The 25,666-nt window shown below is 38.4% G+C and overlaps 1 protein-coding gene across 1 annotated transcript; it reads left to right on the top strand.

Annotated features, from left to right (window-relative positions):
- The first annotated feature begins 755 nt into the window (after nt 1–755).
- Nucleotides 756–25,267, top strand: LOC113051325 (paired amphipathic helix protein Sin3a-like). Its single transcript, XM_026214955.1, has 21 exons — nt 756–980; nt 2,977–3,184; nt 4,906–5,073; nt 5,159–5,265; nt 8,140–8,431; nt 8,514–8,765; nt 11,605–11,757; nt 11,845–12,000; nt 12,099–12,185; nt 12,315–12,433; nt 12,529–12,739; nt 13,123–13,239; nt 13,360–13,598; nt 15,011–15,194; nt 15,289–15,856; nt 16,712–16,881; nt 16,985–17,158; nt 18,066–18,158; nt 21,513–21,607; nt 23,435–23,636; nt 24,893–25,267. The coding sequence occupies exons 2-21, from the start codon at nt 3,008–3,010 to the stop codon at nt 25,112–25,114; spliced, it is 3,786 nt and encodes a 1,261-aa protein (XP_026070740.1). The 5' UTR covers nt 756–980; nt 2,977–3,007; the 3' UTR covers nt 25,115–25,267.
- The last annotated feature ends 399 nt before the right edge of the window (nt 25,268–25,666 follow it).

The following is a 25,666-nucleotide window of genomic DNA, read 5'->3' as shown; positions in this document are numbered from 1 at the left end:
GGAGGTTTTTGTCCCAATAAACTTGCATTTATTTAATAATATTTTTAAGTATGATCATTTAAACACTATGTTATTGCATACTGTTTTATAATGTACTACAGTACTGAAATATAAATATATACCACCTAACTACTATTTACACAATTGTTATTAGTTCTGTTCAGTATCTAAAGTCAATTAATTATGAAATGAATTCAATTGGGCAATATAGCATTTTTTACTAGTATGAATCCTTAATTAACAAGCCTTTGTAGTACATCTATGAGGTAACCACCTCAGCAGCTGTGCTGAATGTTTTGTCATTTGACAACACTTTAGCACACTGCTCTGAAACATTTGTTGATTATTGTATACCGTTTCACACACTATTTTTGAAAAAGAAAAAAGTAATCAGTACACACACTGTGTTCTAGGCACTAATAAGCAGCATGCCATTTCGAACACAGGCCGTATCTTAAAACCTAGTTGCACACCGTTTCCAGGAAACATGTCGTTCTAACCGGAAACCGTAGCAAAACGGTGCACCGGTTTTAGCTTGAAGTTGCCCTGTATGAATCTTTAGTAAACAGATTCAAAAGAGTCGAGTCACTGAGATGAATCAAAATCCACACTACTATTCCTTTTGTCAGAAGAGGCGGGCGGGTAAATCCTGCAGAAATCTGATATATTCGAATGTCACCAGCGCTCCACCAATCGCTGTCCTCGGTTGGAGTTTGTTGGTACCGCCTCCTCCAAAGACCACGCCCTCGATCGAGAGGATCCTCCTGCTGAGGTTGTTTTCCCATGTTAGCCAATTAGCAACCTAGCATGCAATTTTTAGGTCTGGCGCCTAGACTGAATGGTGCTCGCGTGTTTTTTTTTATTTGCCATTCAAATCCGAACCTTGAACGATTCATCGTTTGAGAGCGCTTTTACCAAGCTTCATAGGTTTTGATTTTTCGGCGGAGCAGAAAGAAGTGATCCGGAGTGTCTGTTGCGGGGTGAGTTGGCTGTTGCGTGCTAGCGGACGCTCGCTAGCTGTCGTCGTCGTCGCAGTGCTTCATTCAGGCTAAAAGTGGCTAACTCAGTAGTTGATGACGCTTAAACCGCTCTCCTCACCAAATGGCCATTAAATCACCCGTGTGACGTGAAATGCAACGATAGCGACATTAAATTATGTTCTTTTGAAGCGATGCATATCAAACTGCTGATTATATAAGAGTAATTGTCGAGACGCTAGCTAGCCGTAGTTAGCCTGAATGGCTACATAAGGTTTATAAGCTCTGTTGGATTGATCAGCTGCTCATCCTGAAGGTCTAACTATAATTTTCTGTCTTTGACCTGTCAGCGATTAGTGCTGGCTTATTGGTTTCTTCTGCATTACCGTACAGTATAATCGTGCTGCTTTGATCACCGAAGTTGTGTGTTTACCGGTAGAAACCGTTCAAGTAGGACTTCCTGATTTGTAGCTAGAAACAGTTGGCAGCATCGGGCGCTACACAAACCGCTGGTGTTTGGTGGTTTATTAGATGCTGTTTGTTGTTTTGGCCGATTAGGGGAAGCAGTAGTAATTTGGTCGTGTATTTTGTTATTTTATTTTGGTGAGATCAGATTGTGTTAGTCTGAACTCTGCATTGGACAGAGGCGGTGACTGCTTGCCCCCTCTTATAATGCATCAGAAGGGTTCAGGAAGGTTTATTGGTTTGATAAAACGCTTTGTAATAACCAGAACACCAATAAATATCAATACGTACATATTTAAATATACTATGTATGTCCGATCATGTTTTACGGTGCATTTCAGTGTTAAGTGTGTAGGTCATTTAGTCTCAGGTCTGACATGCGCACTCACACGGACACACACACACAGAGAGAGAGAGAGAGAGAGAGAGAGAGACAAACGACGAGAAACTGTCCAGTTGGATAAAACAGCCATTCAAAAAAAGTGAGACCGCGTATGCCCCAGCAGGTTTCCCCCACGAATCCACGATGTAACAGTCTTCACACCATTCTCCGCCTACACAGGTTTATAGAAAATTATAACAGTGTTTAAAGGTTTGTCGCAGTCTCATGTGAGTAATAGCAATGCTCATAACATCGTGGTATCTGTTAGCCGACCTGCGCTAAATATGGAGAAAATAATGGACCGTTTAAAACCAAGTCGAGCAGACATCGAGTGAGCGTCATTATGTGGCAGGTGTCACTAACTTTAACACTAACTCTTCTCAGTTGACACTTTGAGTTTTTCAAGATGATGTGGGATTTAAATGCTTTCGGGTTATTATGCATGAATAAATGGTGCTCAATTTCCTTAGACACGTCTGTTTTTGTAATAAACGGATTTGTAGACAACAAAGTGTGTGTGTGTGTGTGTGTGTGTGTGTGTGTGTGTGTGTGTGTGTGTATATATATATATATAACATTAACTAAGATTAATAAATGCTGTAGAAGGATTGTTCTTGCTTAGTTCATGTTAACTAAAGTATTTAACTAATATTAACTAATTGAACCTTATTCTAAAATGTTACCAATAAGTCTTATTCCAAAAAAAAAAAAAAAAAAGTTTGTCCATTATTTATGCATTTGTTGTTGGGACGTTTTGGAATATTGGAATAATATATAATACATATTTTGCATATTAACAGTCTAGGCTTTTCTCAACCAACTTCATAAAGTGCCAGCTGTCTGAATTCATGGTCTAGTTCCATTCACGCATTACAATAATTTGTATTTGTTTTGACCGTTTGTCATGCGATTACATGTATTTGTTTACAAAATTAATTTAATATTTCTTAAGATCATGTGGTTTTTAAAAGAATAGTTTGCCCAAACCTTGGGTATTTTACCCGCCCTCATTTGGTTCCAAACTTTTTTACTTTGAATTAACAGTGTTTAAGATCAAACAAACATGAATTCGGTCAAGTGTGTCCAACCTTTTGACTGGTAGTGTATATATTTAACGATGAATTTCATAAGAATATTTGATGTTTGTTGTAGATTCCGCCTCAGTGAGGAGCATGAGTACACAATGAAGCGGCGCTTGGAGGATCAGGACACAGTGATCGGCTCTCAGCGGCGGCTCCCCGGGGGTGTAGACAGCTTTCAGCACCGTGTCCTCAACTCTGCCTCCTCCCTTTACGAGACTCCACCAGACAACATGCAGCCATCATCCAGCATGCAGTACTCGGTCTCACAGACCTATCAGGTACTAAAAAGTCATCAGCAGTTTTGCATTATTTTGGTATATATGTCTCTATATTCCGATGATGTCATTGATGACCAAATAAGCCTGAACCTTGTACTGAGACTCAAACACTTTGATCACAGCTATAGCATATGACACAGTGCTGCCCACATGGCTATTGCTCCTATAACAGCTCATTTTGATCAGTTCTTTTGTCTTTGGGTAGTTATATTTTTCACAGATTTCTGCTCGTTTTAAATCAGATCCAGATAAAGTAGCACAGTAAAGATTGCATTTATATGCATGCATTAGTGAGATTAATGCATTCTCCCATTCAGTTTGGAGCATCCAGATGGTATAATTACATATGTCTTGTGGAGCGCTTTTGGAGTGTGCATTTATTTTTCATTTTAATTGTTTGGAAACAGAGCTTAAATGTGGATTTCAAAGATTTATTTTCCTGTTTCACGCGAACCGCGGTAGCGCACACAGTCTGATCCAGTCATTGCAGCACGCCATGGGATTTTGCTAATCCTCCACCTTCCCCAGCACCTCCTGCCTAGATCTGCTCGGGGGTTCTCCCTATTTTACTTGAAGCATTCTGAATTCCGTTCACCATTTCACATGCATTTCAGATGTATCTTTACTCCAGCAGCAACGTAGTGGATCTAGTCCACCAAGACCAAGCCAATGCACATTCCATGCTTATTAATAAATGCTGGGAAAATTATTTCTGAGGGTTGTCTTGATTTAAATAAATATAAATGTGTTGGACCACAGATTAACCAACCAATAGTTTTTAAAATACTGAATGAAAACTAAATAGTCCTGAACATTATTCCAAAAAAAAAAAAGAAGCTGAACCATTCTTTTTAAATAAAATACAAATATTAATACGAAATATTAATTACAATTTTATCATCAATGCTAGTTCATACTAGTACATTAACTAATATTATAGTTAATTATAGTTAGATGCAACTTTAACATTTAAAAATGTACTGATATTGAAATTAACACACTCTAACAAGGAACAATATTTCTACAGCTTACATTAACCTTAAGTTCATGTTACAGATGGAACCTTACAAATTGTGAAGTGTTATCATTTCATATAAATCCAAAGAGTCATGTTTAGAAATGGCCATGTTTAAACATTTATTTTGGAACACTTGATCATCAAATCAAAACAAAATGTGGAGCGTTGCATCTATAACTCTCAAGTATCACAAGCTGGATGCATCGTGTTCATTTCAGCAGCTTTCCAGAACAGTTTATTCAATCACCAAGCAGGCAAAGGTTCACTATAGAAAAGAACAAAGTGGTGTCAATGAGTTTGAAGTTCGGAGCAAAACGGAAAGAGAAAGCACTGTAGCTCTCTATATGAAGCATACAGGCTTTATTAAAGACAAAAAGATTTCACTGAACAATTCACAATAAACAATCTTCCAACCCTGGGTGAAGTCACCATACACACAAACAGCGATCTGGGACAAATATAATGTCATTCAATGGAAAACTGTGAGTGGCTCTCTGTGGAGCGGCAGGATTTATTTTGGCTGCCTGAACATATCAATGTGCTTTCTCACGTCACAGCTTTAAATATGTAACTTTGATGCATAACAAACAACAAAACAAATGCATAAAAGTGGCCAATTGGAGATCAACTTAATGCAAATATTTGCATTTTTGGAACTTTTCCACCTCTTTGCAAACCTACATTTCTCCTTCTGCTCTAACAGTTGTCAATGGCCCAGAGTTCTGGGGGACATGGACATACCAGCAGTTCAGCTGTGCACACTGGACCTCATCACCATGGGCCAGCGGTCCAGCCAGTGGGCCAGGGTCACGCTCATGCTACGCCAGCCCCTGCCCCAACACTGGGTCAGCAGCAGTTTCAAAGGCTCAAGGTAAGAGATCTGTCTAAAAGAGCATGGGAATTATATGCATTATTTTAGATGGATTGCTGGAGACCTGAGATGTATGTGATTTCAGGTTGAAGATGCGCTTTCCTATTTGGATCAAGTTAAGCTTCAGTTTGGCAATCAGCCACAGGTCTACAATGACTTTCTGGATATCATGAAGGAGTTCAAGTCTCAAAGGTCAGTTTGAGTTTTGTTTTTGTTAGATTTTTTTGTTTTTGTTTCTGTCCCTTCTAGTTCGCTCTTGCTCCACACCACGGATGGGTTGATCTAGTTTTTGTGAGCACTCTGGGGACTTTATCCTCTGCCAAGGTAGCTGAGAGAGACGGTTAACCTGTCTTTGTACTTCCTTGTTGGCTGCTTTTGTGCTCTGGCCCCTCTTTCTTTGTCAGTGATAACGGAAAGGAATTGTTTGTGCCAATTGGCCAAGAAAAGACCAATTATTTTCTTGCTTCCAAATGTTCGGGATTTTAGGTCATAAATATATAGATGCTGGTCATATAATTATAATATCATCACAAAGTTGATTTATTTCACTAATTCCATTCCAAAAGTGAAACTTGTATATTATATTCATTCATTACACACAGACTGATATATTTCAAATGAATTTCTTTTAATTTCGATGATTATAACTGACAACTAAGGAAAATCGCAAATTCAGTATATCCGAAAACTAGAATATTACTTAAGCCAACTGAAAAGTATGAGCATATACAGCACTCAATACTTAGTTGGGGCTCCTTTTGCCTGAATTACTGCAGCAATGCATATCGCATCTTCCTCTTCACAATACATGAAGGTCAGGTGAGAACAGGGATACCATGGTCTTTAAACCAGGTACTGGTAGCTTTGGCACTGTGTGCAGGTGCAAAGACCTGTTGGAAAATTAAATCTGCATCTCCATAAAGTTGGTCAGCAGCAGGAAGCATGAAGTGCTCTAAAACCTCCTGATATATGGCTGTGTTGACCTTAGACCTCAGAAAACACAGTGGACCAACACCAGCAGATGACATGGCACCCCAAACCTTTACTGACTGTGGAAACGTTACACTGGGCCTCAAGCAACGTGGATTGTGTGGCTCTCCTCTCTTCCTCCAGACTCTGGGACCCTGGTTTCCAAAGAAAATGCTAAATTTACTTTCATCAGAGAACATAACTTTGGACCACTCAGCAGCAGTACAGTCCTTTTTGTCATTAGACACTTCTAACGCTGTCTGTTGTTCAATAGTGTCTTGATACAAGGAATGTGACAGCTGAAACCCATGTCTTGCATACGTCTGTGTGTAGTGGTTCTTGAAGCACTGACTCCAGCTGCAGTCCACTCTTTGTGACTCTCCTCCACATTTATGAATGGGTTTTGTTTCACAAGCCTCTCCAGGGTGCGGTTAACCCTATTGCTTGTACACTTTTTTTTTCTTTCTACTACATATTATCCTTCCCTTCGCCTCTCTATTAATGTGCGTGGACACAGAGCTCTGTGAACAGCCAGCCTCTTTTGCAATGACCTTTTGTGTCTTGCCCTCCTTGTGCAATGTGTCAATGGTTGTCTTTTGAACAACTTTCAAGTCACCAGTCTTCCCCATGATTGTTTAGCTCACAGAACTAGACTGAGATACTACTTAAAGACCTTTGCAGGTGTTTTATGTTAATTAGCTGATGAAAGTGTGGCACCAGGTGTCTTCAATATTGAACCTTTTCACAATATTCTAATTTTGTGAGATACTGAATTTGGGATTTTCCTTAGTTGTCAGTTATAAACATCAAAGTTAAAAGAAATAAACATTTTAAATATATCAGTCTGTGTGTAATAAATTAATATACAAGTTTCACTTTTTGAATGGAATTAGTGAAATCAACTTTTCGATAATATTCTAATTATATGACCAGCACCTGTAAGTGCTTTGGGAGCTACCAAACTATAGTATTTTAAGCTTAGGTGTCATGCTTTGGAGTAAATAAATGTATAATTAGATCCAGTTATCACAGGTTTAAAACCAACAAACCCTAACAGTTTTTGGAGTGATAAGATCACTGTCAAATTTAGACCTGTCTATTTTTTGTTGGACTCTATATTGCTCCATAAATAATCATGTTAAATGGTATGATTGTCTTTTTATGCCTCTTACTATTTAATGGTAATATTTCAGCAGTAGCTATCTGCATTAGTTTCATTGTTAAACCAGTGAGTCTTGAGTCTTAAGAGTGAGTCTATATTACACAATTCAATCAGTGCATTACCTGGGTAACTCATAAGCTTATGTCATCAAAAAATTTATGGTGTTGATTCAGTGCATTGAACACCAGTCATTGGAAATTCCCTTAAACTTTAAAAAGGATACAATGACAGAAATGTAGGTTTCATCTCCTGGCAACGGATGGTAAACAATTGGTTTTATTTATGAATGTTTGACTTGACCTAAAGAAAGACAGGTGAAAGATCAGCTACATTTTGGTGAAATGTTTTTTTTTTTTTTTTATCTTTTTTTTTTTTTTTTTGTAAACAAACACACGCGCATGTAAACACGATGGAGAATATATTGCATCACCAAAACTTATTTTGATCATGTGCAAATATTGTGCAATAGGTCGATTATAGTATTTTCTTTGTCAGTAGAGTAGCAATGTATGAAGCCCTGCTCACACATCAGTCACTTTCAAGCAGCTTTCTGTTGGTCAGTTCAGCGAGTTTGTGTGACCAATTTGAGCTAATAAACGTTCTAGGTTTATTATTTATTTGGTTCCACGGTGTGTATATGTATATAAATACATAACTTTATGTAAGTTATGTATTTTATATTAGGTCTATAGCATGGTGTGTTTTTATTTGGCTTGTTAACATAAGTTCTGTGTTTAATATATTGAGTTTGTTGTTGTATATTCAAGCAATGAATGCCGAATTGACGCTAGTTCGAAAGTTAAAGTAAAATGCGCCCAGGCACAAGTCTAAAATCCATGTAGTGCTTTTTTGCGAGCATTGTTATGATGATGTGTTCTTAGACTCAAGGACATTCCAAATCAAGTACCATAAATGTACCGTCCTTGTGTTGTCAGCATTGATACACCAGGTGTGATCAGCAGAGTCTCCCAGCTCTTCAAGGGCCATCCAGACCTCATCATGGGCTTCAACACCTTCCTGCCTCCTGGCTACAAGATTGAGGTTCAGACCAATGATCTGGTTAATGTGACCACTCCTGGCCAGATCCACCACATCACGCCGCATGGGATCTCTGTTCAGAACCTTCCCATAACCCAGCCAGCGCAACTCCAGACCCAAACAGCAGCTCCCACCAGCACTGCAGCCTTGGTCATCCCTAGCCAGCCAACCCCTGCCAAGATCAGCAAGGTAAAACAAAATATTTTTACCTTCTGTACATATTCGGGTTGTGCATTTGCAAAGTTGTCTAAATTAGTTTTCTGTTTCTCAGCCAATGCCGTCTCCTGCACTTACCCCAACCAGTCAGCCCAATCCGTCCATTCCCTCATACGCCTCCCCGCGCTCGCCCTCGGTCCAGTCCCACACTCCCATCAGCAGCAGCACTGCCGGTTCAACCCCGCTGCAGAACAACCAGCCTGTAGAGTTCAACCATGCTATCAACTACGTGAACAAAATCAAGAACCGCTTTCATAACCAGCCAGAGGTCTACAAATCCTTCTTGGAAATTCTGCACACATACCAGGTGAGAGCAGAAGCACTGAGGACAATTTCTGTATGTCAGAATTCTCTACAGCTTTATAGTACAACCAACCTTTTTATTCACCCAAGTACACCATCAAAAGTTTGGCTTCGTACGGCTGATGCTTTTATACTGCAAGTATTTGCTAAATGGATCAAAAGTGATTGTAAAGGCTTGCATAATAGAGATCGACTGATATGGGTTTTTCTATAGCCGATGCCGATGTTTAGAGGTCAGGGTCAGCCGATGGCCGATATGTGCTGCCGATTTTTAGGGCCGATATCTTGGAGTTTTCCCCTTGATTTGCATGCTAAAATGTCACACTTATAATAAGTGGATGCACAACCTTTCTAAATTTATCATCATTTATTGAGCACTGACTTGAACCATCCCTCGAATCTTAATTTAGTGCACTGCACGGTATTAAAATAAAAAAAATGTATCCAAAGTTAACCAAACAAATCAATAAACTGACCAAGTATTAAATATATGAAACAGGTAATATATAAAACAGGTAATATATATATAAGTCAATCATTTACATAAAAGTTTTAGAGCATTTACATTTATCAAGTAGAATTTTTAAAGTTTGTTGGAACATAAATGTAAACTTAAATGTACATTTAAATAAATACACTGAATAATAAACTATAAACTGAAAAATATAAAAATAGAAAAAATAAATAGGCTAACAGTAATGCTGCAAACACACTAGCAACTAGCAACATTTGTGTTTGGTATAAATGACACAGAACATATAAAGTTCATTCTAATTTCAAACTTACATCGCAGTCTGTTCATTATTAAAATAAAGTCCAGTCAACCAAACATTTAAAAGGTTACACTGGTCAGTTTGAATACACCGTATACCGTCCTCTCTGCTGTTATGCCAAGGACGTTTTTGCTCATGTGAAGAGGATGATTTGTTCCGTCTAGTTTACATATATATATATATATATATATATATATAATATTATAGTTTAACATTCAGATACATTGCAAATATGGAAACATTTTGGATATGTGCAGAACGAGGCGTGAGCAATAACCTCCAAATACGTCTCGTCAAACCCGCGCTCACTCGTCCTCGTATAGATCAGATAATTTTTCGGATCAGCAAAAAAGAAAAAATGGCCAAGACAAATAAACATAAGTTTTGTCTTTTTTTTTATTAACATTAAATTATTAAATTAAAATATATGAAATCAACTTAATGCACATGGCATAATATCTTCTTTTTAACATAATACCCCAACTTCTCATCTCTCAGTCTGCTGTGATGAAGTGAGCAGTTATCGTCACATAGCTCTCAATCCCCTGAGCGCAACAGGGGATGCTCGGGATAGTTCATCCTTTTCATAAAGATCTGGCACAATCTTTTCACTCTGACCTCTTTCCTTCATCATTATATCTGACAGGGAAGCCAAAATGCGCGGGGCGTTCAAGCTCCTCCGCTCCGCATTACCACTGAGTGTGGACTGAACATGCGCAACTTTTTTTTTTTTTTTTTTCATAATTCAATCCGCGGGTCACATGTGTGACGAACCGAAGATATCAATGATGATCCGTTGCACCACTACTATAGTGTAATTTGAAAACACTGCATTTTAAAATACAACAAGGGGCACCACGAAACCGTTTAAAGAGGCGCATTCAGCGGTCTCCTTGACGGGAAACGGTCAACAAAGTAACATGATCTCCAATGTACGGCGCGCTCTCTTCATTTTATCAAATGATCATAATCACATTTATTCATTTTACAGTCCTGCTAGTAGCATTTTATTCACACTAAAACCCCTTTAATTCGTGTGAGAAGGCTTTTTTTCCAAGTGGCTTTTGCACATAGTAATAATACCGCTGCAGACGCATTTTGCAGAATTAAGGTTATCACTTGATCGTTAATTTAAACGACGATCGATCATGGAAATTAATAAATGTTGACATCCCTAAATACAAATTAGTTGGATGGAAAACTGGTTTTTGTCTGCATCAAACCATGCTTCCGAACACATGTGATTCACCGTTCTGGGCAGCTCCAGGACAGCTGTCTCTCCGAGCACTCTGCTGTCTGTGAGCGGGGCGGAGTAACGGAGCCCTCAATCACGCTGCAGTGTTTGTAAGAGCTGCCAACTTCTCCACCCCATTTACAGAGTGAAATTCCCTGACGACCTTTATTTCCCAGGTCTGTTGTTGAATCTTCCAAAAGTTTTGGCTTGGGGTGCTTCACATGCAGTGGCAGCAGCAGCACTTTCCACAGTGCCAATAACACGGGGCTGCCCGCCGACGTGCCTGACTTTAAATCGGCGCTACTAAACACGGATATCGGCCGAGCGATATATATCGGTCGACCTCTAATGCATAATATTACAGATTTATATCAAATAAATGCTTTTCTCCTGAGCTTTACATTCATCAGTCGTGAAACAAAGTGTATCACAGTTTCCACAAAAATATTAAGCAGCGTTTATAAAAAATTATTTATAAAAATAAGAAATGTTTTTTTTTTTTGCGCACAAAAGCAGCACATTTGACTGATTTCTAAAGGATCATGCAACACTGAACTTTCAGCAGCTATCACTGCAGTTTTCAGTCTTACCATCACAGAAATTAATACCATTTTAATATATTTAATAGTTATCTTAAAATGTAATATTTCACAATATTATTGTTTTTTTTACTGTATTTGTATCAAATATATGCAGCCTTGGTGTGTAAAAGAGAAATCTTTTAATTAAAAACATTTAATTAACTTTACAGACTTCAAACTTTTAGAGAGCAGTGCGTGTTTAAAGCACATTATGCTGCATGCTAGCTGTAAACGTGTGCTCTGTTTGTGGTATAGAAGGAGCAGCGTAATGCTAAGGAGGCAGGGGGAAGCTACACACCCACTCTCACGGAGCAGCAGGTCTACGCTCAGGTGGCCCAGCTCTTCAAGAACCAAGAGGACCTTCTTTCAGAATTCGGCCAGTTCCTGCCAGATGCTAACAATTCATTGGTAGGTTTTGATCAGTCTGTTGAGATCCATGATAATAATATCTAAAAATCATTGAGCTGAATTCACTTGGCTTCCTTCTCTTCTCAGTTATTGAGTAAGACTACAGCTGAGAAGGCTGAATCTGTGCGTATTGATCACGGGGTGACAGTAAAGAGACCCCAACTAAACAACAAGCAGAGGTTTAACCAGAATGGCTGCCAAATCCGCAGACACCCAGGGCCGCCCACTACACCCCCTGTTAAGGTGATTTTGAGTAAAACTTTAAATGTAAACAGTTCTTTATTGCTTTTTATTTTGTAAACATTGTATTATTAACCAGTATTATTCATGCTCTTCAATAGAAAAAGCAAAAGCTATTGGGAAGAGACCATTCAGTGGCCGAAGCCAGCAAACTTGGAATTGGTGCTGAATCTCTCTTTTTTGAAAAGGTGATTACTTTTAACATGGTCTTGCAGAAATTATAATGGAATCCAAAAATACCTGCATAATGTTAGCACAGTATATTTTACAAGGATTATGGTGAGTTATGGGGCTTAAACACTGTTTTCTCTTCTTAGGTGCGGAAAGCACTGCGGAGTTCAGAGGCTTACGACAATTTCTTACGCTGTTTGGTCATCTTCAATCAAGAAGTGATCTCACGGGCGGAACTTGTGCAGCTGGTCTTGCCATTTTTGGGGTGAGTGGAATTCAGTTTAATTTCATATTGACCTCTGAGAGATACTTTCGGTCTGATTTAAAGACCTTTTTGCCATTGCTTTTTCTGGTTATCAGGAAATTCCCAGAGCTTTTTACATGGTTTAAGAACTTCCTCGGCTACAGAGAGGGTGCCCATATTGAGAGCTTTCCCAAAGAGCGAGCCACTGAAGGCATTGCAATGGAAATTGATTATGCGTCCTGCAAAAGATTGGGCTCCAGTTACAGAGCCCTGCCCAAGAGCTTCCAGCAGCCTCGATGTACAGGCAGGACTCCACTGTGCAAAGAGGTGAGTTCACCTTTGGGGAGCCGTCCTTTCACACCTAGTACAACTTTAAATTGATTTATTTTGCACACTTAACACTCTTCTGCAAGCTAAACATTTTGCAGCTGGTGTTGGTCAATGGTATATTGGTATTATGAGGTACCCATTCGATTTGATTTGAGTTTTCAGTAGTTAGGAATTGTGCTGTAGAGAGTTTTGTTTCTCTTTTTCATTGTTAAATGGATTATTGTTTTATTAAAGTAGGATTGAAGGCTCACTTGGCACTGGTAATAACTCTGTTACAAGAATACACCATGCAACATTTAGCTTTCCAGTGTGGGAGCAGTTTGACTCATATATAGTGAAAATCTTGGTGATATGACAGCCCTATGCTGAATCATTTTCAGGTGTTGAATGATACGTGGGTGTCATTTCCATCCTGGTCTGAGGACTCAACCTTCGTCAGCTCCAAAAAGACCCAGTATGAAGAGCATATATATAGATGTGAAGATGAGCGCTTTGAGGTGAGAAAAAAAGCAATATCACAAGTATAGATATTTTTTAAGTTTACCAAAGCTTCATTGTCATTAATGTAATAGGGTATTCAGTTCAGTGTTTGATCAAACGTGTCTTGTGTCGTGCAGCTTGATGTGGTTCTGGAGACAAACCTGGCCACTATCCGTGTTCTGGAGGCTGTTCAGAAGAGGATCTCGCGCATGTCTGCTGAGGAACAGGCCAAGTTCCGGCTGGACAACACCATCGGAGGCTCCTCTGAGGTCATCCATCGTAAAGCTATTCAGAGGATATATGGTGATAAAGCTCCAGACATCATAGATGGGCTTAAGACGAACCCTGCTGTCTCTGTACCTATTGTACTCAAAAGGTCAGCATAAATGTTATTGTCTTTAGGTGACTCCTTGCTAGAAAATTCATAAAACTATAAAAATGGCATGCACCGTCGTGAGGAAAGTCTCTTTCCTTCTTAGTTTTTACAACTTTTTTTTTTCTTTTTTTTTTTTTTTTTTTACATATTCTTTGTAGAACATAAGGGTGTCCCCGACTAAGGATTTTCATAGGCGAATCCGAATTTTCTAATCTTGCTGATATTCGACTGATAGTCGAATCATATGTTTAGGGGCGGGGCAAAATACATTGAGTCAAGTCAGACATTCGACAGTCATAATTACTGATGTCAACACACAGGGAAAATGTGTAACAAATGCTTCGCAGATATAAACATGGTAAATAATGTTTTTTGTTTTTTATTTAAAATATAGTTAACACTAAACGTCAGCGAAACCCTAACAATTCACAATTTTTACAATAGTGCTCTCATTATAAAGTTAGCCTATATGAAAGTAGTTAATAAGGTTCTGCATTTCTGTTTTGAGCTGCGTGCGCTGAAGATGACCAGTAAAGGGAGCATTTGATAGCACGTTTTTAATCAATGAAATTCAGCTCATAATTTCATATAGAATACGCTTCGTTATTTATACAACATAACGTTAATATTAGGCTATCTGCTAAAAGAGCCCGAATGCACATGAACATATCTGCGGGGCTCTGAACGTGAACTCCTTTTGTGGACGAGTTCGTCACGAAATAGTGTTCAGAAACTAACATTTCACAGCGTTTTATTATAATTGTTCTACAATGAAGCGCTTGACACAAAACCAAATGCATCTTATATCAGGTAAATGATATATCCACGATATATATACACCGGCTGAAATGTTTTGAAATCACTTGTACCCTACCTGTTCGAAAAATCCATTCTCTGCCTGTGTCAGTTTGAGTCTTGGTAAAGTTTTAAATCCCTGCTGCCAAGATGCTCCTCTGTCGGTCACGGATTATGGAAAGTGAAACATAAATCTTTTAGGGGTGGTTGGATTTATATTCACGCACTTTAAAATATTAATTTGAAGCTTCTTTCTTTTCAGATTCTTCCAGCTTTATCATAATAGGCTGCATATTAACTTATTAGGAGAAAACCGCAAGTTCTATGTGAAATCAGACATTTGAGCTCCCCCATATAGTCAGAATGGCATAATCATAACAGCCTGGGAATATTCGATTGTGAGATTGGTAGTCGATTCACGCTCATCGAATCTAAGCATCGTATTGTCGACTATTTGGGGTCAAAAGCACACCCTATTGTGTGATTTAATCATTGATATCTAAGCAGCTGAAATATGAGATTTTAAATGCTTATGTGCCACTATTACAAATCAAAAATGTATGCAGCCGTAGTACCCAAGTAATTTACAGTGTTATTACTATTACTGTCTTTCTTAGGCTGAAAACTAAAGAAGAAGAGTGGCGAGAGGCTCAGCGTGGCTTCAATAAGATCTGGAGGGAACAGAATGAGAAGTATTACCTGAAGTCTTTAGATCACCAAGGTATTAACTTCAAACAGAACGACGCAAAGGTGTTCCGCTCCAAGATGCTGCTCAATGAAATCGAGACTCTTTATGATGAGGTATGAAACATTCAAAATGTATACTTTGTGCTCAAAAATGCAATAGATTTCAAATATTGTCTGGTTGCACATAATGGCCTTTTCATCCACTTAGCGTCAGGAGCAGGCTTCAGAAGACAATGCCGCCCCTCCTTCAGGCCCTCACATGACCCTGGTGTACGAGGACAGCCAGATCCTGGAAGATGCGGCCGCTCTCATCATCCACCATGTCAAGAGACAGTCCAGCATCCACAAAGATGACAAGTACAAAATCAAGCAGATCATACACCATTTCATCCCCGACATGCTGTTCGCCCGGCGCGGCGAGCTTTCTGATGTGGAGGAGGAGGAAGAAGAGGAGACTGAACCAGATGAAGATGGGACTAAAAAGCACAACGGGACGACGTCAACAAAGTCTAAGCTCCTCTTCAGCCACACAGCAGCCGCCCAGCAGAAGCTGAGTAACTGTGATGATGCCTACAACCTCTTCTATGTCAACAATAACTGGTACATCTTCCAACGGCTGCATCAGATCCTGTGCTCCCGACTGCTACGGATCTACGCACAGGCGGAGAAACAGATAGAGGAGGATGGCAGAGAGAGGGAGTGGGAAAAGAACGTCTTGGGACTGAAAAGAGAGAAGAATGACAGCCCGGCCATCCAGCTGCGTTTGAAAGAACCCAGTAAGTTTCAGATTTCACTCAGGTTTTAAGCAGGTTGTCATTGTGTCAGCATGGTTCACACCAAAGTTGAGAACTTGAGTGTGAGACCTCTTAAATTTGTGAAGACGGGTGGACAGCCGATCCCGATAATCCTGGAAAGCAGGATGGCCGATAGAATTTGTTTTAAATTGTAATTAATATTTACGAAATTTTAAATCATTTGACAATGGATTAAAAAATAAATGTAAAATAAACTTACTTAAACTTTAGATTACAAAGTATTGTTTACAAATAAATAAATATTTCATAAAAATATAATTACCCGTAAAAATGAAGTTAACACTAGCATCATTTGAAATCATGAGTTTAAATTAAGTATTAACTTAACATGGACGGACCATCACACAGAGAACACGCAATCATGCTGGATGAAAATGCACACTTCACAAGATCTCACAGCTTGGATTCGAAGTTTGTGAGATCTGTGATTATAAATGTTCATTAATCATTCAAAGATTTTTTTTTTTAATGATGTAAATGTGTGTTTGCTTAAAAGTAACGGCAAACGAGAAAGTATTATGTTTGCCTGTTACTAATAATATAAAATAATACTTTTTGTATACATTTATTCCTTTTGTTTAACCCTTTGCTTTGATTTATTAGACAGACTTCTATCTGTAAAAATAAAAGTCCCGCCTCGAACACATCGGCCAAGCAGAAAGACTTATATTTACAAGACCGATATTTACAATATATCGCCTTCACATATATTCGTCGACATCTAGTTTCATCATCAGTTGCTTTCAAGGGTTTTAACACATATGAGAGCTAATGACATTTCTCTCAGATTTAATTAAAAACTGTTTGTTTTTGCAGTGGACATCGATGTTGAAGACTACTACTCTGCCTTCTTAGAGATGGTGCGAAACCTTCTGGATGGCAACATGGAGACATCACAATATGAAGACCAGCTGAGGGAAATGTTCACCATCCATGCCTACATTGCCTTCACAATGGACAAACTCATCCAGAGTATAGTGAGACAGGTAGGGTTTTTACTTTATTAGGTCGAGTTCCTGTTTAGTGAGCATTTTCAGTGTTTCTATCTCACCTTACAGTTTAATCGTTCTTTTTTTCTCTTTCCCACAGCTGCAGCATATAGTAAGCGATGAGATCTGTGTACAGGTGACCGATCTTTACCTTAGCGAGTGTGCCAACAAATCCACCGGTGGGTCCCTCTCCACCCAAGCTTCTAGAGGAAGTGTCGAGTCAGCCTACCAGCGCAAAGCCGAGCAGCTGATGTCCGATGAGAACTGTTTTAAGGTAAGACTATCTCTTTTTAATTTACACACTCGCTGCAACCGAGATCATGTGGTCACTAACGACGTCATTGGATCTGCGGCATGAGACCCCAAACCTGCTAGATTTAAATAGTCAGCAACAGCCACCACAGTATCATTTGTTTGCATGACTTTTGAAATTTGGACATACTCCATCTTCCATGTTGTAACCACAGAGGAAGTCATGGCCTAATGGTTATAGAGTCAGACTCGTAACCAAAAGGTTGCAGGTTCGAGTCTCATACCGACAGGGAATGTATTTGGGGGGAGTGAATGTACAGCTTGGATTCAATATAATTGTGTATATGTGTTCAGTTGTATGCATATGCTAAGTCTTCACATCAAAATTGAAGTATACTTTTGGATTTAAAGTTTTATGCATTCACTTAAGAAAAGCAAAAGGATTGAAGTGGTATCAGTAGTGTAGGGGAGATATTATTATGTGTTGAAAAAGTGTTTTTTTTTTTTGCACTAGAATTGCATTCATAGTGAAAGTTAGTTGAGTCACAGTAAAGAATGGTTGTATAGGAAATACTGATTGGTTTTTCCAAGCAAACTAATTGACCATCCACCAAGCTATCGGTCAAAGTGACTTAATCAGACAAAATCACTGCTCTTTGTTTTAATGAGCACATTTTTCAGTGTGACACTCTTATCTGCTGCCTCTCTTCACCTCTTCCTCTTTATTTAACTACTTTGTTTAACCCCAGTTTCATCTTTGTAGATAGATGCATATCTACAGTGTTTTTAGGTTCAAATATAAGGATAAATTAATATGTAAGGGAAACTATTTATGTGAGATCATAGAAGCTGATAGTTTTAAAGTATTTCATGTCTGCTGCTATCCATGCATATTTAAACAGGACGACTTCTTCTTTTTTTCATTCCAGTTATTGTTCCAGAAGTCTAAGGGGGCTGTGCAGCTGGCCGTGGAGCTGTTGGACACGGAGGAGGAGAACTCGGATGGACCTGTGGATACCGAGGTAGATGCCTGAGACTTGGCTAAAGATTTTTCAGTGTTAACCTTTTAATCCAAACTATGCTGTTGGCAAAGTGTTGCAACAACATCATTTGACTATTAGTAAAGCTTGGTTTACTTTGGAGCTTATTCAGTGCAAGAACCCTGTTGCAGTGTCGGAATGTTGCATCACAGTGAAAGTTGATCATCTATGCATAGACAAACAATTACAAAAAAAGTACAGCAAAATGCATCTGGTTTGAGGTCTAAGACTATCTTTAGACTGAGACTATTGGTGTGCCTAGACAGTAGTGTGATTATTCACAAATCTGCAGTTGACTTTAACAAACTAAATATGCTATTTAGGGCTACACGGTTTGGAGAATAAAATCTAATTGTATTTATTTATTTATTTGTATTATTATTATTATTATTATTATTATTATTATTATTATTATTATTTAATTTATTTTTTGGTAAAAATTGCGATTTGCAATTTAAATGTAATTTTGAAAACCAATTAACCACAAAAAAAAAACTATATAATAATAATAATGAGGTATAGGTTAATGATAAGATAATAACAATACAAATTTTATTTTACAGAAAACTGCAGGGTTACTTCAAGGTATAGTTCACCCAAAAATGAAAATTTGATGTTTATCTGCTTACCCCCCAGGGCATCCAAGATTTAGGTGTCTTTGTTTCTTCAGTAGAACACAAACCAATATTTTTAGCTCAAACCAAGACAGTCTATTTGTTATGTAATGCAAAGGGATGGGAATCACAGCTAAAACCAACAATAATTAAAAAAAAAACATACACAAACAGAACCAAATTAAACTCTGCTGCTTGGGACGATACATTGATGTATAAAGTCACCAAACGATCAGTCCGTGCAATGATATGACGGTACTTTCTCTCAAATGAAATGGTCGAGTGCTCATGTAGTGACTCTAGGTAGTTCTAGAGATTATTTATGTTCATGTACTCGTATATTGATCCGGGAGATGCTGATATCACTGCGAGAGTCACACACACTTCAGTCTGTGTAGTATCCAAAACCGGCACGTTTGCACCTTTTAATCACACAGAGACACACAGAAAATGAAGGATTCATATTTAAATAGTATTTTTGTTGCTTAATATTTACACATACTAGTCCGTATCGTGCTTTGTGTTATTGTGTAATTGTGTAATTACCTACTTTTATTAATCCACCAAAACACAAATTCCATGACGTTCAGCCTGAAACATTAAATTGCATTGTTCTGACTGGACTGCGCAATTCTGTCCACGATTTCCGTATAGCAGAAATAATAGGGCCCTACCTAATTCAATTTGTAAAAGTTTTTAAAGCTCATTATTTGAAATCTGCCTAAAATTCACTGTTAGTACCAGTACTACTACTTTTTTTGGGGGGTGGGGGGGCATGGGCTGCATAGTGTATGACATCAAAATCAGTCATTAAACACATCTGCAGAGCCAGTCCAGTCATGCTAACGGTTTATGCAGATTTGGTCCTAGCACTATTCCATTGCACTACTTTCTGTGCTGTGCAATAGCCCTTCAGCTGACTCGTTTCTTGAAGGCTGAGATCTATCATTCAGAGGAACATATTTTGTCATTCTGCTCCACCGCCGTATCCAACCATATCTGATCCATCTGTGGCACCTGCTGCTGCAAGTGTTGAGAGGAAATGGGGGGAAAAAATGATAAGTGTCGTTTTCTCATTTGTCTTTCTTGATGCACCTCAGAAAAGAGGTGACCATGTTGATGAACCAGATATAAAGGCACCTCATGATTCTGACCTGTAAGAACAGCTGGGAACACAATAATGTCTAAATGGACCAAATATCAGAAGGAAAGGATGTGCCATGGCAAGACATCAAAAGTTCTGCTCAACAGTCCTGGCAGACTCTATTTGTGCTGGGGATTTGGGAGGGAACATCTCTTTCAGTAAAGGCCATTTTGTGTTATTACTCAGTTATAGCCCTTGTGGTTGAAAATTGTTGACACTGACTGACTACAGTCTTTTTGTTGAGAACTTCTTCACCAGTCCCTCACTCTTCAGGAACTTCCTTCATAAATTGATTCAGGCTAGTGGCACTTGTTCGGGATGTAAGCCAAGTATGTTCCGAACAGCCGAATATGTTGTCAAGGAACACTCCTTGTGGCAATATCCACTGGATCAGAAACAACAAGGTGCTGTATGATGAATGAAGGGAGATCCTTCCATAGAGCTTACAGAGATGGCAAAGGAAGGTGACAGACAGTGGATCCTTACGGATTTAATGCTGTGGAGTTCTACGTGAAATCAGACCGTGGTGGTGGACTGTTTTGGTCATTATGGTTATTATGGAAGACTTTAGCCCAAGGGTATCAAACTCAGTTCCTGGAGGGCCGGAGCCCTAATTAAATCCACCTGATCCACCTAATCAAGTACTTCAGGTTTATTTGATAACTACATATGAATTTGACACCCCTGCTTTAGCAAACTGGCAAGGCGAAGATGACCCACACAGTATTTTAAATGGGTCTTGCAGAAGTGGTTTGTCAACGTCTATCTGTTTCTTCCTCTGATCCCACCGTTTTCCAGGACTTTTCTATATTCTGAAGCCCGTCAGTTAGTAGCACCACTGAAAGGCAGTGGTGCAGCCCGAGCCACAAGAAAAATAAATAATGTGTGTGTGTGTGTGTGTGATCTTGCAGTGTGCTCTCACCCAAAGTAGCACTGTGTAATATTTGATTCATCTGTGCATATTGTAAAAAAAAAAGATCGACTTGATTGTATTGCAAAATAATTGAAATTGGTGACTTTTGTTAAACCAGTTGTTAGTTTTTCTAATATTTACCCTTTTTTAGAGTTCAAAAAATTTGAAACAACTATTCCAGTCTATTAGTAGTAGTAGTAGTAGTAGTATGTGACTTATATTTTTTAAATACTATTATTATATTTTTAGAATAATTTTAATTAATCACTATCGTACATTATTATTAGTCTCAAATTTTTAATTCATTTACTGTATTTATTATTGCCTTTCCATAGAGACGTTTCCACTTTTAAAGTATTTATTAAAAAAACTTCTTAATTATGTTCTTTATTCTGCTCATAGTACTTTTGACTTTGTCAGTTTTGGACAGTTTTTTGTCGGGTTTTTTTCCTTCAAGAAATGAAATAAACGAACAGAGCTTTTCCTTAATACATGAGATTCGTACATAGAAACAAATCTTGTAAAACAACATACAAATCTGCCATGCATAATACATGATATTCATGTATTCAACTGTATTCAGTCGTTCCAGACAGTAATGCTATTAACCTTGACTTATATTCTGAAAAAGTAACCATGAACATCTGTCTACCTGTGTGTTTCAGCGCTGGCCCGACTATGTGGAGCGATATCTGAACACCAGCTCGGCCTCTCCAGAGCTGCGAGAGCACCTCTCCCAGAAGCCTGTGTTTCTACCCAGGTGAGGCTCAGCCAAGTACACCCATCTTTAGAGCCATGAGTCCTTTAAACTTGCCTCCTTCCCATCAAGCATCAGCTCAAGACAGGAACATCCCAGGAAGGCTTTTGGTAGTCTTGGGAAATGTCACACTGTACAAGTGCTACTTGTTTGTAATCACCTGTTTTTTTTTATTATTATTATTTCTACCCAAACACACAAGCTGTCTGCCTGCTTGCATTCGCACTTTATAGAGCATTTATTTAATGAAAACTCATTGTTAGGCTGCTTCTCTCTGCTCAGATGTGGCCACAGTACAGTCATATTGGTTCTTTTATGCTTATTTATGAATTGTAAGTATGGTGTGTTTGTGGGGAATGTGTGCAGAGGTGTTCTCTCAAATTATGTGCACCATTTGTTTTGTTTTAGGGCAAAAATCAAGGATGAGACTTTATAACACATTTAATGAGGTGGAAAGTTCATTTCAATTTTAATATTTGTTTTTCATCTGCGAATACTGAAGATGTTTTTATATGCCTGCTCTTAAGAGGGTCCGGTTGAGTCACCATGGTCTTTGGAAAAGCAACTTTCTAAAGAGGCCGAAGACATTTAGATAAGATGAGCCCGTTCTTTAAAAAAAAAAAAAAAAAAGCAGTGCTTTGTTCAGATCTGTACTTTCTTTTGAATAGATTTTCATAATCTTTTTAACGTTTCCCACTTTTGGGTTTCAGAAAAGTTCTTTGCTTTCTCACATAAAGTGTGCTGTGGTCTGTTTGTGTAATTCTCTTCACAGATATATTTCTGTATGTGACTTGATTTCATGATTTTTGTATAAATGTTCTTCTAGTCTGTAAGATTTGAGTGAGTAGACCTTGTATGCTGAGATCTCAGAGATGATGATGATGATGATGATGATGATGATGTGTCCTCCCGTTGAGTTCGATTTGGGGATGTCAGTTTACAAAGTGGTGCTATGACTCGAACTTTAACTCACCATGGTCTGACACAAAGACGGCTGTATTTCAGAGAGGGGCTTGTCAATAAAACTCTGGTCTGAATTTTATCTTCAAATGTGCGTGTATTTCTTTCCAACAGATGTTTGAGCTCTAGCATGGGAGGATGAGTGATTTGCTTGTTCTTTCAGCTTTTTTTTTAATGCATGTGTTTTTGTGCAGTGTTGGAGAGATGCTCTTGATGTCTTCATGTTCATCCACAAACTGACAGTCACACTTTTATTTATTTTTGGTTTGATTTATTTCAGTTTATGTGCATTGTGAGGTTGAAGAGCAGACATCTGCACCAGTCTTTGCTAGGAAAATGAATGGAACTAACACTTATATGTCAATCCATATCCTGGCCATTTAACCTTACTCCCTACCTGGTTTCTTTTATTTTTTATTTTGATGATGATTGGCTAGTTTCTTTAAGTGAAGTCCCGAATTCAAAATAACAGTCATGGTTTCTATGCCCATTCACATCTGTAACCTTTGGTAAGTACACTTCTAATTTTAGTCTTTAATTGAAGCAGGCAAATTAACTTTTTGTGTGTGTGTGTGTGTGTTTTTCTTTTCACCCAGCATCTTGATTTGGCACTTGATCAATATGGTTTTGCCATGGATATGAGTTTTCAGTGGAGATGATCATTTATGTTGATAATTTATCATATCTGTTGAGACCCAGGTGCACTGTAGACAGTTGCATTGGTGCATATTTTTTTTCTTTTTGATTAGGATGTTCCTCTCCTTAGGCTATCAGATGCTGAGCCTTAACGTGTTTGATAGTATTTGTACTAAATTTAAGAAAGATTTTGGTTTCTTGAAAATTAAGCAATGTTCCATTTCTCTTTTGAAGGAACCTAAGGCGAATCAGGAAGTGCCAGAGAGGTCAGGAGATGCACATGAGAGAGGCCAAAGAAACGGTCAAGAAATCCTCAGAGGGCGGCGAGGACTCAAAAATGGAGTGCATGTTTAAGCTCAATTCTTACAAGATGGTGTATGTCTTCAAGTCGGAGGACTACATGTACCGACGCACTGCACAGCTGAGAGCACATCAGGTATATAGATGATAGATCTGTGGTTCTCAAAATTGTTGACGTAAACGACCCCATTGTTTGACACAATTTGACAACAGAAGTGTTGATATATTAAAGGGATAGTCCACCCAAATATGGAAATGCTTTCAGCATTTATTATGGATGTAATGATTAACCACAAGCCGGTTGAAAATCAATCAAAATATGTGACGATTCAAATCAGTTGAGATGCTAAACAAATCGCGATTCAATTAGGTGTAGGAGTTTATATACATGTACCGTATTTTTCGGACTAGAAGTCGCACTGGACTATAAGTCGCATTTATTTAGAACCAAGAACCAAGAGAAAACATTACCGTCTCCAGCCGCGAGAGGGCGCTCTGTGTCTTCAGTGTTGACTACAGGAGCACTGAGCTGCATAGAGCGCCCTCTTGCTGCTGGAGACGGTAATGTTTTCTATTGGTTCATTTCTCTTGGTTCATTTCTCTCGGTTCATGTCAAATTAATTTTGATAAATAAGTTGCACCTGACTATATGTCGCAGGACCAGCCAAACTATGAAAAAAAAAAGTGTGACTTATAGACTGGGAAATACGGTACCTCTGAGGGGAAAAATTTAGATGGTATTTTTTCTTTTCATCTTGCCTCTGTATAATGCATATTAAAGTACATAAGCACAGCGCTGTTTTGTTTGCAGCGGAAGCCAAGGAAACGCTTTAAGCGCCACCTGCTGGCAGAGAGTGAATCTGCGTCTCTTTTGTTTAAAAAAAATTTCTGAATCGAATCAGTTGAGTGAATCGTTACATCCTTAGCTTTTATTTATATTTAAGTCATTTTTGCATGACTTGTATGTTAAAAGTTATTTTGAAGATTTTTGATTATAAAAACTGTATTTGTTTCCATTGGCTTTCCTTATATTGTTCAAAAAGTACAAAATTGGAACTGAAACCGTTATATATAGACTATTCTTCAAGACATATTTTATGTCCATAGAAGAAAGTAAAATATTTTGAAGAATATTGGTAACCAAACAGTTTTGGTTCCTGTTGACTTTCTTTGTATGAACACAAAATGGGAACTGCAAATGTTTGGTTGCCAATAATCTTAAAAAATATGTATTTTATGTTCTACAGAAGAAAGTAAGTCATACAGGTAAAGAATAACATGAGGGGAAATTGACAATTTTTTCAGGGTTTAATTTTATGTTATGATTTCCAAACATTTTGAGATCATCAAGAGGCTTCACGATTGGTTGATTGATTCCTTGCTTCTTTTCAGTCTCACCAGCGAGTAAGCACTCGTCTGCATCAGCGCTTTCAGGCGTGGCTAGACCGGTGGAGGAAAGAGCACGTGACCAGCGACATGGCGGCCGCCACTTACAAGTGGCTGATGGGAGAGGGCCGGGAGGGGCTACTGCCCTGCAGAACCGTCTGTGAACCCAAGATCCTCCACTTCCAGAACGTCAACAGATATAAAGTCACCTACAGCACTACGTCGTAAAGCTCAAGTTTTCCAAGAGAAGGGAGGGCTTTTCCCTCCGTTTTATGTTTTTACGATGACTGAAGTAGCACTGAAATTCAAATCTGACCGCCATTTGAGTTCTTTGAAGATTGCTCAATATCTTTTTTAATTTCTACCTTTTTAAATTTTTAGATAGGAGTCTTTTTTCGCCCCTTGACTTTATACCCAGTTGGTTAGTGTCCTTCAATCATGAGGGCAAGAACACTGTTCTTGCAAAATGCTGCAGCTCTAGTCAGACTTCCATTCGATTTTTAAGACGAAAAGAATCGGTTTTGTCTTTTTTGAGAGGCTTTTTGTGAAAAGGATGGTTTACAAATACAGGTCAAGTTCATGCCCATTTGTATTGTTTTTATTTTTCATCTCTTCGAGGTGAATAGTAGTTTATTAGCAATATGTCTTTTGTGGTTCACTTTAACCACATACACCACAATCTCGATTCAGTATAAAAAAAAAAAAAAGCCTCCAGGTTTGGGGCTACGCAGCTAAACCAAGACTGATGATGTGTATTTCCCCAGTGTATTGTCCGACTCC

This window comes from Carassius auratus, chromosome 32 (assembly GCF_003368295.1).
Source record: "Carassius auratus strain Wakin chromosome 32, ASM336829v1, whole genome shotgun sequence".
Lineage (NCBI taxonomy): Eukaryota > Metazoa > Chordata > Actinopteri > Cypriniformes > Cyprinidae > Carassius > Carassius auratus.
Note: the sequence above shows the minus strand (reverse complement) of the source record. Positions and strands in the feature narration are given on the sequence as shown.

Coding starts and splice junctions, on each gene's coding strand:
- LOC113051325 (XM_026214955.1), top strand. CDS start 3,008: ATGAAGCGGCGCTTGGAGGATCAGGACACAGTGATCGGCTCTCAGCGG. Junction 5,074..5,158: donor AGCAGTTTCAAAGGCTCAAG/GTAAGAGATCTG, acceptor ATGTGATTTCAG/GTTGAAGATGCGCTTTCCTA. Junction 21,608..23,434: donor AAGCCTGTGTTTCTACCCAG/GTGAGGCTCAGC, acceptor TCTCTTTTGAAG/GAACCTAAGGCGAATCAGGA.